Source organism: Triticum aestivum, chromosome 7D, assembly GCF_018294505.1.
Source record: "Triticum aestivum cultivar Chinese Spring chromosome 7D, IWGSC CS RefSeq v2.1, whole genome shotgun sequence".
Taxonomy (NCBI): Eukaryota; Viridiplantae; Streptophyta; class Magnoliopsida; order Poales; family Poaceae; genus Triticum; species Triticum aestivum.
The window spans coordinates 180623295-180638738 of record NC_057814.1 but is presented as its reverse complement, the minus strand read 5'-3'; the positions used below and the strand labels follow the sequence as shown (position 1 = coordinate 180638738).

Below are 15444 nucleotides of genomic sequence, written 5' to 3'. Positions count from 1 at the left end.
TGACTGGGTAGCCCGTCTGGACGTTTGGGGTGGTATGGGGGCTCCGGTTGTAGATGCTCTTAGGCTCTCTTCTAACTCTAAAGTGGTCCTTGTCATGAGGAGAAGGTTTAGTGCTTTAGCTTGAACGATTTAGACTACTTGTAATGAACTTGACACTGAAGGGACTATCTACTCTCACTTTGCTAACTATATCAATAGTCTTTATTTTTTCAGCAATGGCGTCCTCTAGGAAAGTGAAAGGACTGCCAGGCAGCGTCGGGCATCCTTCACAAGATCAAACATCTTCAGGAGTTCCTGAGTTTGAGCAAGGCGTTTCTTAGCTGTTCCAGCGCTCATTTCAAGTCAAGATATGTACCTTCTTTGCATTTTATTATCTGGTTTGTAAAACTTTAACCATGTGGTTACTTGGCCTCTGCTGGTTTTATTAATTGAAAGTCTAAAAATCCTTGTGCCAGTTTCCTAAAAAAATGCACCACTCTAGTGTTTTTTGGAATACTATCCTACGAACGTTCCTGGGTGGAGGGAGGAGGATGGCAAAGGAACGTTTTTAGTGGCATTTTTAGGTGATAGGTGATGGCAATTTCTGCCCGTTTTTGCCGCAAAATTTCCTTCTTTCTAGAAACTGCCATGCATCTCTGAATAAATTACTATGTGTTCCTCAAAGAAGTGCGAGAAAAAATGTTTGGAAATGTCACCTCGCCCAGCGAACATTCACTGGCTATTAGAGTCTTTTTTAGCTGACTACTCTAGGGTCTTTGCGTAAGAGCGGCCCTCTGAAAAGCGAGGCGAGGGAGAAATATATGCAAAGTAAGGGCATCTCCAATGCCGCCCCCCAAACCACTCTTATCCGTTCAGACGCAGCCGTCCGGACCCTGAAAGCCATCCAACGGTGACCCCCATCGATAGCAGTATGAACCGTTGTTTTCCCGCAAACGCAAAATCCCCTACTCTCCTCTTCCCTCCCACCGCTCTCCGCTCAATTCCTGCCCTTTTTCGCTGCCGTCGACGCTTGGAAACGTATGAGAAGCTGCTGGGGATGGCAGTGGTGGAGGATCTGACGATCATGCTTGCGCAGAAGATCAACTCGGAGACATGGCGAAATTGCGGCCTCAAAGCGAAGGCAAAGGCGACACCACTCAAGAAGCAGAAGGTCGGCGGAGGTGGTGGTCGTGTAGGCGGCGGGCGTGGTGCATGGCGGAGTCTGGGACGTGGGCCCTCCTGTCGTCGTCGACCGTGCAGATGCTGCTAAAAGCCGGAGCATTACAAGACTCCGTATTTCTACGCCGTCACGGAGCTCAGTAGCCAGTCCCCGACATCTGGCGCCATGCAAGTGCCTTGCTGCGTCAACATGCGCGACGCCGCTACTTTTTCTCGGAGTGTGCATCGCCAGAGCTTATCCGCACGTGGACGTCGGGCGTGGAGCAGCTGGGTGCCCGCACATTATTCGATGGTATGCCTAAAGCATGTGAGCCAAGGTACGCGCCGCGGACAGGGGGGACTGTTTGAGATGATCCACGATGGAGGCGGGGGAGAAGGTTGCTACGAGGACAGGCAGGTGGATGACTTGGAGCCCACCCAGGTCGGCTCATACACCAAGCTGGGCTACACCCAGTCCAGCACGTACACCTAGTTGGGCATGCAGCCGAGCTACACCCACTCCGGCACGTACATCCAGCTGGGCACGAACACAGTAGCAGGGCTGGGCCACCGGAAAGTAGGAGGAGGACGACAAGGACGATGATCCGAATGATTTTGCTGCCGATCCAAAGAAGAAGGGTAGAGGGAAAAGCTTCAACATGTGGGATGACGATTTTTTGTGCGATGTATGGTTGGCCACTAGCATCAATCCGATCCATGGCACGGAACAAAAGAGCTCAACATTTTGGGCCAACATTCACTCTTGGTTCCATGAACACAAGCATTTTGAGCCTTACTCCAACGGGCTCATCAGCAACCATGGAGCAAAGTTTGTCAACCATTGATGGTACAGCGTCCAAGAGGCCATGTAAAAGTATTGCGGCCACTCGAGGCAACTCATCACACGGTGGCCAAGTGGTGCGCAAATCTCCGAGCAAATAAGTGTGTTCATCATTTGGCCAGATATGCATTGTTGTCTAGACTATTTGGACGGATATGCACATTGTTGGACGGATATGCATTATTGTCTAAATCATTTGGTCAGATATGCAACATGTTGGCCAAATATGCATTGTTGTGTTGGTCATTAGGCCGGATATGCATTGTTGCCTTGGTCATTTTGCCGAATATGCACATTGTTGGTCAGATATGCATTGTTATGTTGGTCACTTGGTCGGATATGCATTGTTGTGTTCGTCACTTTGGGCAGATATGCATATTGTTGGCCGGATATGCATTCTTGTGTTGGTCATTTATAGTCATTTGACAATGTTTTATTTTCTAGCCTTCCTGTGCATGCAATGTGTTCTTGAAGTTGCATAAGAAGAGCTTCACCGTCATGCATTGTTGATTGAGGTTGAATGGACAACCCAAATGGAATCTATTCATTGCCAAGATCGTCGCCTGTGGCACCGAGGAAGAAACTGATGATCCAATAGACCCAACAATAGAACTGCACAAGAAGGTTACAAGAGGGTTCCAGGGAAAGAAGTGGGAGAAGAAGAAGGGAAAGCGAGAAAGGGCGGCGACCAAGAGGAGGAGAGATTCGAGAACATCTTGGCGAAGAAGGGGGCATACTTCAAGTACTCTAATGTCAAGAAGGAACAAGGCCGACATGTTGAACATGTTGATGCCGGCGACCGAGAAGAAGCTCAATCTCGAAGAGAGGATGACCATGTTCAAAGAGAAGAAGGTTGAGACCGCAACCGCTTCGAACGACGCGAAGATGTTGACCTTGAAGATGGAGGATTTAGATGACGCCACAAGGATGATCGCAAGCCGTCCGTTTCAAGATGTTAAAGCGGTAGAAGGATTAGTTGGAGAGGACTGAGAATAGACGTGGCCATGGGCAGCCCGGCCCAGACGACCCGACCCGAACCGGCCCGAAAATCCCGGGCCGGGCTGAGCCCGAGTGTGACATCGGGCCGGGCTCGGGCCTGGAAACTGAGCCCGACGGGCAGGTCGGGTCGGGCTCGGGCCTGCACAAAACATGTTTTTAGCCGTAGTCTGGCTGGGCCGACCGGGCCGTGTCGGGCTTTCTCGGGCTCAGGCCCAATTTTGTAGACCCGATGGCCGGGCCGAGCCGGGCTCGGGCCTGGGTTTTTAGCACCGGGCTTTGTTTGGCCCAGCCCGGCCCGAGATATGCCCAGGTATAACTGAGAAGGAGATGACCAAGAAGAAGGCGGTGGAGAAGGAGGCGGTCGAGACAACGGTAGATTGAGTGTGAAGTGAAGGTTCAGATTGCCGGTTTGACAGGACATAAAATCCAATTTTTTTATGGATCGCCACGCGTATTAGCAGACATTCAGAGGATAGCTTTAGATGTCAGGCTCCCAGGTCCACGGATTGATCCTTATACGGTGTAAGATTTAGGGTCAGCGGTTGGAGATGCCAAGAGTTAAACTTGATGGAGGGAGCCTATGATAACCTGTTTACGGCGAACCAACCTGTGGTTGAAATGGTTAGGCGGACAGTGGTATCCCCAACCCATCAGAGTTCAAATCCTGGTGCTCGCATAATTCCTAGATTTATTTCAGGATTTCCGGCGATGCGCCCTCAGTGGGAGGAGACGTTCCCGTCGACGACGAGACGCCTACGGTGACTTCGTAAATCTCAAGTTGATATGCCGGCTCAGTCTCTCGGAGGTGCTCATAGGGGTAGGGTGTGTGTGCGCGTTTATAGGGGTGGGTGTATGCGCATGTATATGAGCGCTTGTGTCTGTACTGATGTTAAAAAAACTGTTTACGTGACGTCATTCCCTAATTTTCTCGTGACGTCAGCTAGCATACAAAATGACTAGTCGAGGAGCCCGGCGATCCAGGGGGGATGGATGGCCAGAGCGGGTTGGAACGCCCCTGTCGTCGTCGACGGGGGCCCCGAGCGCCAGTCGACGGGATCAATGCACGCTGCTGCTGCCCTCTCTAGGTCTGGCAGGATAAGGCAACCAACGACGGATTTAGGCCCTGTCTGCGGCTGGCCCGCCCGGCTCTGCTCCCCCCAGCAGTGCCCGTCTGGTGTTCGAACAAATGCCTCAGCGGCCAGCGGGGCGCCGGCAGCGGAGCTGACCGTACTAGCGACTGCACCAGTGCTGTTAGCTAGCTAGCTACCGCGGCCAGTACCTAACAACGGCACGGCAGTTAATGGCCGGAGAAGAGCCAAGTCACGAGCGGCGATGGGCGCTCCACGGAACAGTGGCTGCACGCCGGAGCTAAAACGTCAAAAGACGGAGACGCTCGAGGCGCCGAGGAGGTCGGACTCGGAGGTGACTTCGCCGGAGCCAAGTGGACGACGGTAGGACGTTCCTGTCAAGGTGGCTTCTGAACGCCGGTGTGAACCCACGGTGTGTGTGGTGGTCGTGTGCCAGTCAGCGGTCAACACACCCTCTCCGCTTACCATCGCCGTCCACAGATTCCATTTCACTGCCTCCTGGTACCAGGTACCCTACTGGCTAACTCTTGCTTATTCATGTGTTCCAAACCAAATTACCCAGCAACCCAGCTCGATGCCGGAGTATTTTACAGTTGAGATGCGTGTTAATTTGTTCATTATTGTTTGGTGTATTAGGCTCTCTTCTAACAGCCGTTTCTTGATATGACTGGGTCCAACTCCAACCTAATAAGCTATAAGATGATAGCCTGATACATTGCCGTGGGGTCCTGCCTTGTTTCTTTCCTTTGTTTAACTGACTTCACCGGTCTCCCCCTCTCTTTTTGTTCACTGTCCACACCTCCGTTCACACCATTATTGACGCCGGAAGAGCTCGGCTATCTTTGAAGCACACAAGGTGTCCCTCACTAGTCTGAGCAGCAGCCGTCGCTCTAGATACAAGCTCAAAGCCGCAACCTCAGCTAGGCTGACGGGGCAGCCATTCCGTGTGAGCAACTGAGCATTGCGAAGCTTCCCCATTCTAGGTATGATCCTTACTCTCTCTTCCTCTGCTCGGCTCTTCGACATGGATGCATAAGTTCCAGTGCCAATTTTCTGCCATTTTTCCGCTTGCAGTTAATCTTACCAGTTACCCTGATCTGGGTACAAGCTCAGAGCTCATGCCATGATTGAGGGCGGCTCACACATGCAGCCTCAGCCGGGGAACGCTCACACGGCGAACAGCGAGCAGCCCGAGCCGGCCACCACGCCGATGAACGGCATGGCTGCTTCGGGGCCAGGCAATGGCCAGATGGCAGATGAAGCAGCCGCCAGCGGAGCGACGGAGGATATCGAGGCGGCCGGCAACAACAATGGGCAAGGTCCGCCCAACAGGTCATCCAGCATCAAGGATGATTTCGAGTTCTTGTGGAGGCTGCGGAAGTATTTGCTACTTCTGGCGGTGTTGGCCGTTGGTGTCACCTACAATGCTGGGTTGAGCCCGCCGGGGGGATTTCAGATGGACAGACTTGACCGCCATGCCGGCGATCCTCTCCTCCCACTTAAATTCTTCCGGCGATACGAAGCCTTCTTTTACTGCAACGCCACAGCCTTTGCTGCTTCTCTAGTCTTGATCATCTTGCTTCTGAGTAGGGGAGTGGCGAGCAAGCATGTCTGGCTTCGCTCGATGCAGTTTACCATGATCCTGGATCTTTTCAGTCTCATGGGGGCATATGCCGCGGGGAGTTGCAGAGTACTAAGGTCTTCCATTTACATATTGGTGCTGGTCTGTTCTGTTTTCGCCTATGTTGCGGTTCATATCCTGTTGTTCATGAGGGTAGTTCCACAGCCGTTAAAAGATCAGGTGCAGAAAACCCGGGATATCATTCTGAAGAAGCTGAAACGCATGCTAAAAAAGGTGCCATCTATTTGCCCTGTCTCTGATCCTGACGGGCAAAGGAGCAACCGAGATTACGCAAGGGAGATCGAGGAGGCTCGCAAGTTCATATTGATGCTTGCAACCTTTGCTGCTACTATCACATACCAAGCTGGGATAAGTCCACCTGGTGGCTTTTGGGGTGCAAATAATCCTGAACACCGTGCAGCTACTTTTGTTCTCCGCAAGCACAATCTCCTCCGCTTCAATATTTTCATGTGTTGCAATGCGACCTCTTTTGTGGCGTCTTTGGTCACAGTCATACTGCTTCTGAGCACGGAACTGAGCACGCATGGGATAAGGACTCAAGCGCTGTCTGTGTGCGTCGTGGCTGATCTGCTGGGGCTCATTGGTGCTTATGCTTCAGGGAGCTGCAGGGATGTTGCAACATCGTTGTCAGTGATACTCATAATTGCTGTGGTTCTTATCTGTGTTCTGATTCTTGTCATTTGCCTTCATTGCAAAGCTGTAACGGTGTGGGTGGATGGGGCGCTGAAGCCAGCACTTGACAAAATGCTGAGTGCGCTGTCATTGGGGCAAGATGATTCTCCAAGAGCTCACCAGCAATGTACATATTGTCAGAGAATGCACCATCAAGATACAGAGCTTGTTTCTCAGAGAACTCACCAGCAAGATACAGATCTTGATTCTCAGAGGATTCACCAACAAGATACAGAGCTTGACTCTCAGAGAGCTCAGCAGCAAGATGCAGAACTTGATTCTCAGAGGATTCGCGAGCAAGATACAGAGCTTGATTCTCTGACAACTCATCAGCAAGCTACAGAGCATGTAGTTCGAGATACAGAAGCAGAAGGTGTCATGTCGAATTTGCAGTGCTACTCTGCTGACAGAAATCTTGTATCAACTGGAGATGTGAGATCTGTATCAACCAGTGATTTGGATAGCATGGAGGACATCATGCCAACAACACTACGTCAATCTCATGACCAGAGTGAACATGCTGCAATTAAAGTTGTATGCTCATCATCAACAGATGCCCTAACTACCGAGGAAGTTCCATCCGACAACTTGGAAATACAACCTGCTAGCGGTCAGCAGGTTGCAATCCCCATGGCACTATCATCAAGTGACGGTGGAAATTCTGTCCAAGGTATTTTACCGTTGCAGGGCTCGGTGGACGAAGATGCAACATCTGGTAACCTGAGGATAGATGCTGATGATCCGGCAATGGGATGTGAATTACCCGACAACCATGGGGACAGCACAGAACAGCATGCTCAGCAAATGTCCAATAACCCTACTAGTGCAGATGATCGTGATGTTAGATTAGAGATCGACAACACTGCCAATGATCAAGCCCCACAGCATCAGAGATGTATTAAATGCAGCTGTAGAAATCCAGATGATGCTTTTCTGAAGAAGTCACGCACTTACCTATTGCTTCTTGCAATTCTTGCCGTGTCTTTGACATATCAAGCTGGTTTAAATCCACCAGGTGGCTTCTGGACATCAAATGCCACAAAGCACTCTGCTGGTGATCCCATTCTTGGGGACAGTGGTCGCGTCTGGACATCAAGTGGCACTAAGCACTCTGCTGGTGATCCCATTCTTGAGGACAATTATCATAAGAGATACCTTGCCTTCTTTTATTTCAATGCCACTGCATTTGCAGCCTCCCTTGTCATGATCCTTATGCTCCTGAGCAGGAAGATGAGCAACAAGGTTATAAAACGCCGGGCACTGCAGACAGCAATGATAACCGATTTGCTTGCTCTAATGGGGGCCTTTGTTGTTGGGAGTTGCAGGGAGAAGACAAAATCTATTTACATATCAGTGTCGATATTTATCGTGGTTGCATATGTTCCTCTCCATGTTTTTGTATTTAGGCATAATGGATGGTTGAAAGTGTGTGTTACCCAGAGGATGAAGTTTGCACCACCTCAGACAGATAATGAGTCAAGAGATGCTAAGGAGAAGGACTTGGCGCGGAGGCGGAATTTGCTCTTTATTCTTGCAATTCTGGCGGCAACTGTCACGTACCAAGCTGGCCTGAACCCTCCAGGAGGCATTTGGCCTGATGAGAACAGTAAGGGTGGCAAACCAGGCAATCCAGTTCTTCAAGACAGCCACCCAGAGCGCTATAATGTTTTCTACTACTCGAACGCCGTCTCATTTGCGTCATCTGTGGCTGTCATCATTCTTCTTGTTAACAGGGAATCATGTGAGGATGGAATCAAGTCGTACGCAATTCGTGTGTGCTTGGTAGCAGGTTTGCTGGGCCTCCTGATTGCTTATTCTGCAGGAACCTGCAGGAAAGCGAGACCGGTAATATATCTTATTGTCATAGCCTCTGCAGCTCTAACATGCCTTGTGATTCAAGTACTTGTACTACAAGATGCATTAGATGGGCCACTGACCTGGTTAAGGGGTCGGTTGCGGGAGATTCTTCATCTAGAGCCTGACTCTGAGACACCGCTGGAAAGTTCAGATGAAGAAAACAAGGAACGTAATGCTCAGGGGTCAGGCCCCCTTATCAGTGAGAAGAAGGAAAAGAAGAGACAGAAGTACTTGATGCTTCTTTCGGTTCTTGCTGCATCCATTGCGTACCAAGCCGGTCTAAACCCGCCTGGTGGCTTCTGGCCTGATGACACTCCCAAAAATGGTTACAAGGCTGGCAACCCGGTACTTAAGGACATAAACTCCTGGCGCTACATGGTATTCTATGTCTTCAATTCCATCTCTTTCATGTCATCTATTGCTGTAGTCATGCTTCTGCTGAGTAAATCTGTGAGACAGAAGAAGGTTCCGCTCCAAGCATTGCACTTCATCATGATACTGGACCTGTTGGCTCTGATGACAGCTTATGCAGCTGGAAGTTGCAGAAAGTTCAGGACTTCAATATTCATCCTCGTGGTAGTATGTTGTGTGCTGGTGTACCTTCTGTTTATTATTATCTTGTCAAGTCGCATAGCAAGATGGCTGAAAAAACAGAAAAACAAGGTGGCTTCCTTGCTGCTGGAGCCTAGCCATGCTGCTGCAACTTCAGCATGATACCGAACCTGAACGGAATGTTTGAATATCTTTCTTCTCCCCATTGTAATATGTTCATTGTAGTTCAAATGGAACCCATGAATTCTCAGTTGTATGCTTTTATTCAGGATAAAAGCATTTTTTTTCTTTGTTCTTGAAGAAATATTTTGTCATGACAGAGATCTTCAGGCTGAGATGAAGTATCCCCTTAGTTAAGACGTAGTTTGTCCTCACCTATGGTATCGAAGTATGGGCTGGATGTAGAGGTGGGACATGCTTAGAGTTGTGTTTTGTCTGTAATGAGTTGGTTTGATGAAGAAAGTTTGCAACTCTGATTTTCTTGTGCTTCAGTGAAGTCCAAGTGGCGCATGCATGTACATGCAAATGAATTGGCATTTTTGCATGATCAGTTTAGAAGAAATGTCTTCTTATTTGTCCTTATTTTGGCATTTGGAGTAGTATTTAGTAACAAAATAGGGCATGTCTGCATCAAATAAGGGCAAAAAGCTGAATTTCGTTTGAGTAGTTGCTGACTTCAGTGTCTCTTGAACCAATTTTAGATTTGAATTGTTGCTTTATCTGTTTTCATTAGCCTGCTGAGACAGAAAGAGTTGAGGGGTGTTCTGTCTCCAATCTGGTTAGCAAGCAGTTTTTCCATTAAAAGTTCCGACCATCGCCTGAGCAAAAGAGCAAGCTTGACTCCATATGTCATACATGTGGAAAGGCTATTTCAGACACACACACATGATACGTTGCCAGGTACAACTATGATTCCTATAATCCTTTACGGGTATCATTCTCAATTATATCTCAACCGTGTGCCTTTATTATTCAGATTAGGAAAGTAAAGGATCACAACTATGTCGGATTTCCGCATGTTTTTTCCAGCACTACTTATTCTGAGATCTCTCCTCCGTTGTTGTTCAGTGTTCAGTGACAGTATGTCTTTTTCTTCTCCAGGATACCAGCACCTTCTGAGGGCTAACACACACACACACACACACACACACACACACGCGCGCGCGCACAAAAGGAGAACAATTAAATGGCAGGGATGCCGACAACTCTTGTCAGGTAAAACGGCGGTCTTCAGTCACCAAATAATTTCGTGACTAAGGTGCGTCTGCTTTTAAATTCCCTCGCTCACATACTACATGGTCGTTGCTTTCTGGTTCGCCCTTTTCAACATTCTCTTTGCTTGCAAAGTCCGTCCTGAGGCTTTAGCATTTGTCAAAAATTATGGCGGGCCTTGTGCCGCTGTACGCTGGTAGTAGTATATATACCTTCGGTGTGTTCCATGTGGACTGCACATGCTACCCCCTCGAGTGACGGGGCTTGGTGCCACTGCAAGTCCCTGAGATACTGAAGGCCTTTGATGGCGCCATCAAGAACACGGCGAGGAGCTCCTCCATGTGCTGTTGCACTGTGCCCTGTGCATTTTTTCCTGTGTAGGGTTCACGAGAGCGGACGATTAAATGTCAAGTAGGAGTAAAATTCGTGGTGGTACTGGTACATCATTGGCATGGTCCCGTTGATGGTGGATTAATGGTGGTGCCTTTAGGAGATTAGTTTGCTTGGTTGTCAAAATCTTTACCTTTTTTTTATCAGGATAGGGTGTCACACAAATAGCCATGCTAATGGCAAACCATTGACCTAGCTAAGCTAGAGAGCTCCAGAGGACAAAGGTTCAAACAATGTAGAGTGGTTTTCATAAGTCATAACGTTGGAACTTGGGATTCTGGGGAAGTTGGAATCGACAGTGTTGTCAATAATCTGCTGAGACGGAGATAGTTCTTCTAGGCCAGGAAACAGGAGCATCTGAACAAGTGCGCATGGGTTGTGACAGCCCCACGGCACCAGTTGAGAGCACAAGACACTCATATGATAGTATCAATGATGGTAGAGAACCAGAGGCATTACTGACGTGCAATGTTTTCCTTCAATACTACTCGTCTCTAGGCGCTGAATTCTTCAGCATTTTTTTCAAACCTGGGACCATTTTCTTCAGAAACGTTTGCCCACTTCGGTTCATGAACATGCTCCCGTATCCACATTCATTGGATTGGATGACAAAGTCGTAGCGCCATGTTGATTTCGACGGCAGCACCGCGAAGCCATATGTGTCCGCATGCTCACCACGTAATTAAATAAGGCCGTCTAATTAGGCCCGTCGCATCACGTGCTCTTTGGCAAATCAGAGGACGGATGGATGCATTGGATGCCTGCCTTTCTGACTGTTGCATTGCGTTGCGCTGCCTTCTCCTAGAGAGAAGATTTTTCTCAAGATTCCAAGGTCCCCACATTGATCTTCGTCTCAGTGAGCCCAGCTCCAGCAGAAAACTCAAAACTCTGTGGTCACATGGACATGGCTGGCTGGGTTCACTCTTCTCAGAACAATCTGCCCAGGCTACACAGTACTGTAGTTTCAAACAAAGGAGCCAGGCACATGCTACTGGGGCTATGCTGATAATGTATGTACAGTGACATCTTGTATAAGATACAAACGAGTTAGGATGCAAAGCATCATCTGTGAGACTGTAACTAAACAGATCTTCTTATCCTTTGCCATTTTGCAAACTGTCCAGGGAGGCGCCACACCGAGGCGCTCGAAGCTTCGACGATTGGCTGCCCTCGGATCTCGATGGTCGAAGACGCGATGTACGGGTCTTTCGAGTCGTCGAGGCTCGATGGGTTTAAGTCCACTCAGGGTGAGCAATGTTATGAATTTTGAGTTAAGATGCAGATATTAGCACCGTTTTATGATGGTCCCGCTTTTAATGCTATGAACTGCTGTAGGCTGCTATCATCATCACTGCCCTGCAAGGCTATGATGCCGAACCCGCTTAATTCACACACTGGCGCAACTCTAATTCATGGGGTCCAACTAAAATGGACCATGTGATGTTTATAGAGAAGGAAAGGGAAAAAAATCAATGGGCCATGTCTTTCGCATTTTCACAAAAGAAAAATGTTTGCGCTGGGCCACCCTGAATGGCACTTGGATGGCCGGTACCACACCTACTGATTGGTGATGTTTTGAGACGGTGGTCATGAGCTTAGGTGTGGTTTTAGAATAGTAGGGTGTGTCAGTGTGAGAGGATAATGAGCATGTGGTCTTGCGCACTGCTCGATCCGTTTGTATATTGTCATGAAGAAGATGCTTTGACCTACAAGTGTGATTTGATCCTGGTATTTGCCCGGTGCGCCCACTGTATGATATTGTAGTTAAGAGCATCTTCAATAGACGGTCTAAATGTAAAAATATCTAACTTTTGGACCGTCCGAGGCAAAACATGCTGCTCCAACAGACGGTCCATATGTAAAAAAAAATGGACCGCGTCTTCTCGGTGATGTAAAATACAACACCTCGCGGTGCAAATTTGCATCGCGAGATACAACCACTCCAAATTCGGCGGCCGCCCGCCAACGCCCAACCGCCCTTCATTTCATTTCACAGTCGCGCCCATCCGCCCGCCCGAACACCAGCTGGCCGGAAATCGCCGCCGCCACCGCCCCGAATCCCCGCCGCACTCGCCGTCGTCGCCTCCCTTGCCGGAAGCCGTCTCGCAGCCGCCCGGGCGCCGCCGAATCGGGAGGCAGCCGCGGTGGGATTCGGCGCCTCCGGCGGTCCGGCTGGCCCTGTAGGCCTCCGTCGGGTCCTTAGGCCGCCGCCGGCCTCTCCACAGCCCTGTCGCCGGCTGCACGACCGCCGCACCTAGCCCGCACGACCTCCTCCCCGTCGGCCGCCGAACTCCTCTTCACCGCCCGCCGAGCTCCTCTTCGCCGCCCGCCGAGCTAGCTCTCATCACCGCCGCCGTCCGCAGCAGCCAATCCAACCGGCGGCCATCTTCTTCCACCGCGCGCACAAGGTGTTCGCGCGGCTGCTGGCCGGTTTTTTACATCTTGTTTTGGACCATCTGTTGGAGAAGCTCTTTTACATCTCCGATTTGGACCATCTGTTGGAGTTAAGGATTTTACGGAGCTCCAAAACGCACCATTTGACGGTCCATATTTTACATTTCCGGTTTTGGACCGCCAAAATTTAGACCATCTATTGGAGATGCTTTAAGGGTATCTTCCTAGTTGTTAAAGTTACTAGTTCTCCGAAAAATGGTGTTAGGGTTTTTGTCACTCAATATATCTAACGTGACACGCTCTCACGAAAGTAAATATAAAAATGGTCCTCTATTTCCTGGCATGAGCTAATTTGACCGCATTGTTTGCATATTGTGGGTGGCCTTAGAATGACGAGAACCTAAACTTCATGATAAAATTGCTCGTAGAAATGACGAAGTTCCTTGGTTTTGCGGTACACTTGACAAGTTTTTGTTTGGAAAGGCGATTATGGCATATTTCAAGGGTGGCCAACTGGCCATGCTCTACCAAAATATATCCTTATGCTCTGCTAGTTCGCAAACTGTTTAGGGAAGCGCCACACCGAGATGCTCGATATCTCTCCGATTGGCTACCTTAGATCTCGGTTGTCAAAGGCGCGATGCTCTGATTGTTTAATTCTTTGAGACCCGTGGGTTAAGTTAACTCAAGGTAAGCAATGCCAAGATTTGTGATATTTTTCTATATACTTGATCAAATTTAAAGATGTTTGATTTTGGACAAATCTAGAGCTTAAAAAAAAGGAACGAATGAGATATTATCATCATTTTACCTCAATCTACCTTCTTACTGTCGCAGGCAGCTATTATCACCTGCCTTGCTAGACCGTGAAGCTGAACCAGTTAATTTGCAAGGCCGCACAACTCCAATTCATGGGTCCAACTAAATGGACCATGATGTTCCACATAAAAATATTTAAAAAAACTCAATGGGCCATGTCTTGTCCTTTTTAAAGAAAAAATGAAGTCCTGTGTGGTCACTGCGGTGGTCCACCATGAATGGCACTTCTATTACTGGTTCCACCTACTTGTGACTCGTACCGGTGGGGTTTATTTAAGGCAAAGCATAGCTTTATAGATTAACGGTGGTTGGGCACACACACGATCAGCCACAGTGGGCGGTACAGTGGTGTTCCACTCCATACAATTATTTGGTAAACACATACGACCTATTTGAGCTAATTCATGCGCAACAGAATTTGCCTCTCGATGGCAGGCTCGTACAGTGAACTTTGAGAACCACATCTTGAGTTGGAGTTTTATGTCTTCAATTACTGCAGCAAAGGGTGAGGAATCCGCCTTCCAGATGTCCAAAGCATCCGCAAGCAATTGCGAGTCTGTTTCAAAAACAACTCTAATGGCACCAATGTCAGCTGTTGTCGCTACCGCTGCGGCCATCGCGCTAACCTCAGCAGCAAAGGCATCCGGAGTGTGGTCTTGCCGACTGGCGTGAGCTACTATCACATGCCCCTCATCATCCCTGGCCACAACGCCCCATCCTCCAATACTACTCCCAGGTGTAAAGGCCCCGTCAAGGTTGATTTTGATCTCATCATTAGCAGGTGCCTGCCATACAGCTGAGGTCGTCTTACCTGACGGGGTATACACTTCCTCATACTCCATTGCATCACATCTCGCTCGCCTAACTATCTCTGATGTAGCGACTAGCAGCTCCCCTTCTCGAATCTTGTTCCTGTTGTTCCACCAATGCCACCAAAAAAATACTATAAGCATCCTTTTTCTCTCATCCAGCTCCCACAACTTATCAAGCATTGCATGCACCCCCTGATGCTCTCAAGCTGCATGCGTTCCTGCTCAAGGCCCAGTGCTCGCCATCCTTCCTTGACCAGCTTGCATTTTATAAACAGGTGCGCCCCATCCTCCTCCGCCCTTCCGCAGATGAAGCAGCTACAGCGTTCCAGCCTCATACCTCTCCTCTTCAGATTAGTGCACAGTGCGTCAGTGCCAATGACTGGTGCTTCATCCTCCAAACAAACATCTGCAACTTTACTGGGCACCACATTTTCCATAAGCGTTTCCAGGTTGGATCATCATGCCTCTCCAGTTGTCCCGCGGCCGAGGAACTCGATCCGGGTGCCCCTATTTGTACTTGCTTGCATAATTCAACATGGAGCTTATAAGCGCTTTTGACTGAATATTCACCCTTCGCATCAAAGTGCCAGGCAGTAAAGTCATCTACCCCCTCCCGAAGCGGAATGTTTAGGATATGTTTCGTGTCCTCCTCGCAAAAGGTGTCTCGGACAAGCCTCTCATCCCATTTTCCAGTGACTGGGCTGATTAGCTCACTGACCGTTGTGAGGAGACTGGCCCCCCGTGGTGTGATAACTCTCCGTGACCATGGTCTCGGTATCCAAGGGTCCGGCCAGATGTGTACATTGGATCCGTCCCCAATCCTCAATATATAACCGTGCTTCACGAGGTCCAACCCATGGAGAATGCTCCGCCAAGAATATGAGATCCCATCATGGACTTCAGCTTCTAGCACGGTCCGCCCGGGAAAGTATCTCGCCTGCAAGACCTTTGCGCAAAGGCTGTTCGGGTTTTGAAGGAGTCGCCACCCCTGCCTTGACAGCATTGCCATATTGAAGTTATGCATATCTC

At 49.1% G+C, this 15444-nt stretch overlaps 1 protein-coding gene across 1 annotated transcript; it reads left to right on the top strand.

The window, feature by feature from the left end:
* Positions 1-3946: 3946 nt before the first annotated feature.
* Positions 3947-9038, top strand: LOC123166334 (uncharacterized). Its single transcript, XM_044584119.1, has 3 exons — positions 3947-4573; positions 4895-5048; positions 5140-9038. Exon 3 carries the CDS (start codon positions 5189-5191, stop codon positions 8948-8950), a length of 3762 nt encoding a protein of 1253 aa, XP_044440054.1. The 5' UTR covers positions 3947-4573; positions 4895-5048; positions 5140-5188; the 3' UTR covers positions 8951-9038.
* Positions 9039-15444: the final 6406 nt, after the last annotated feature.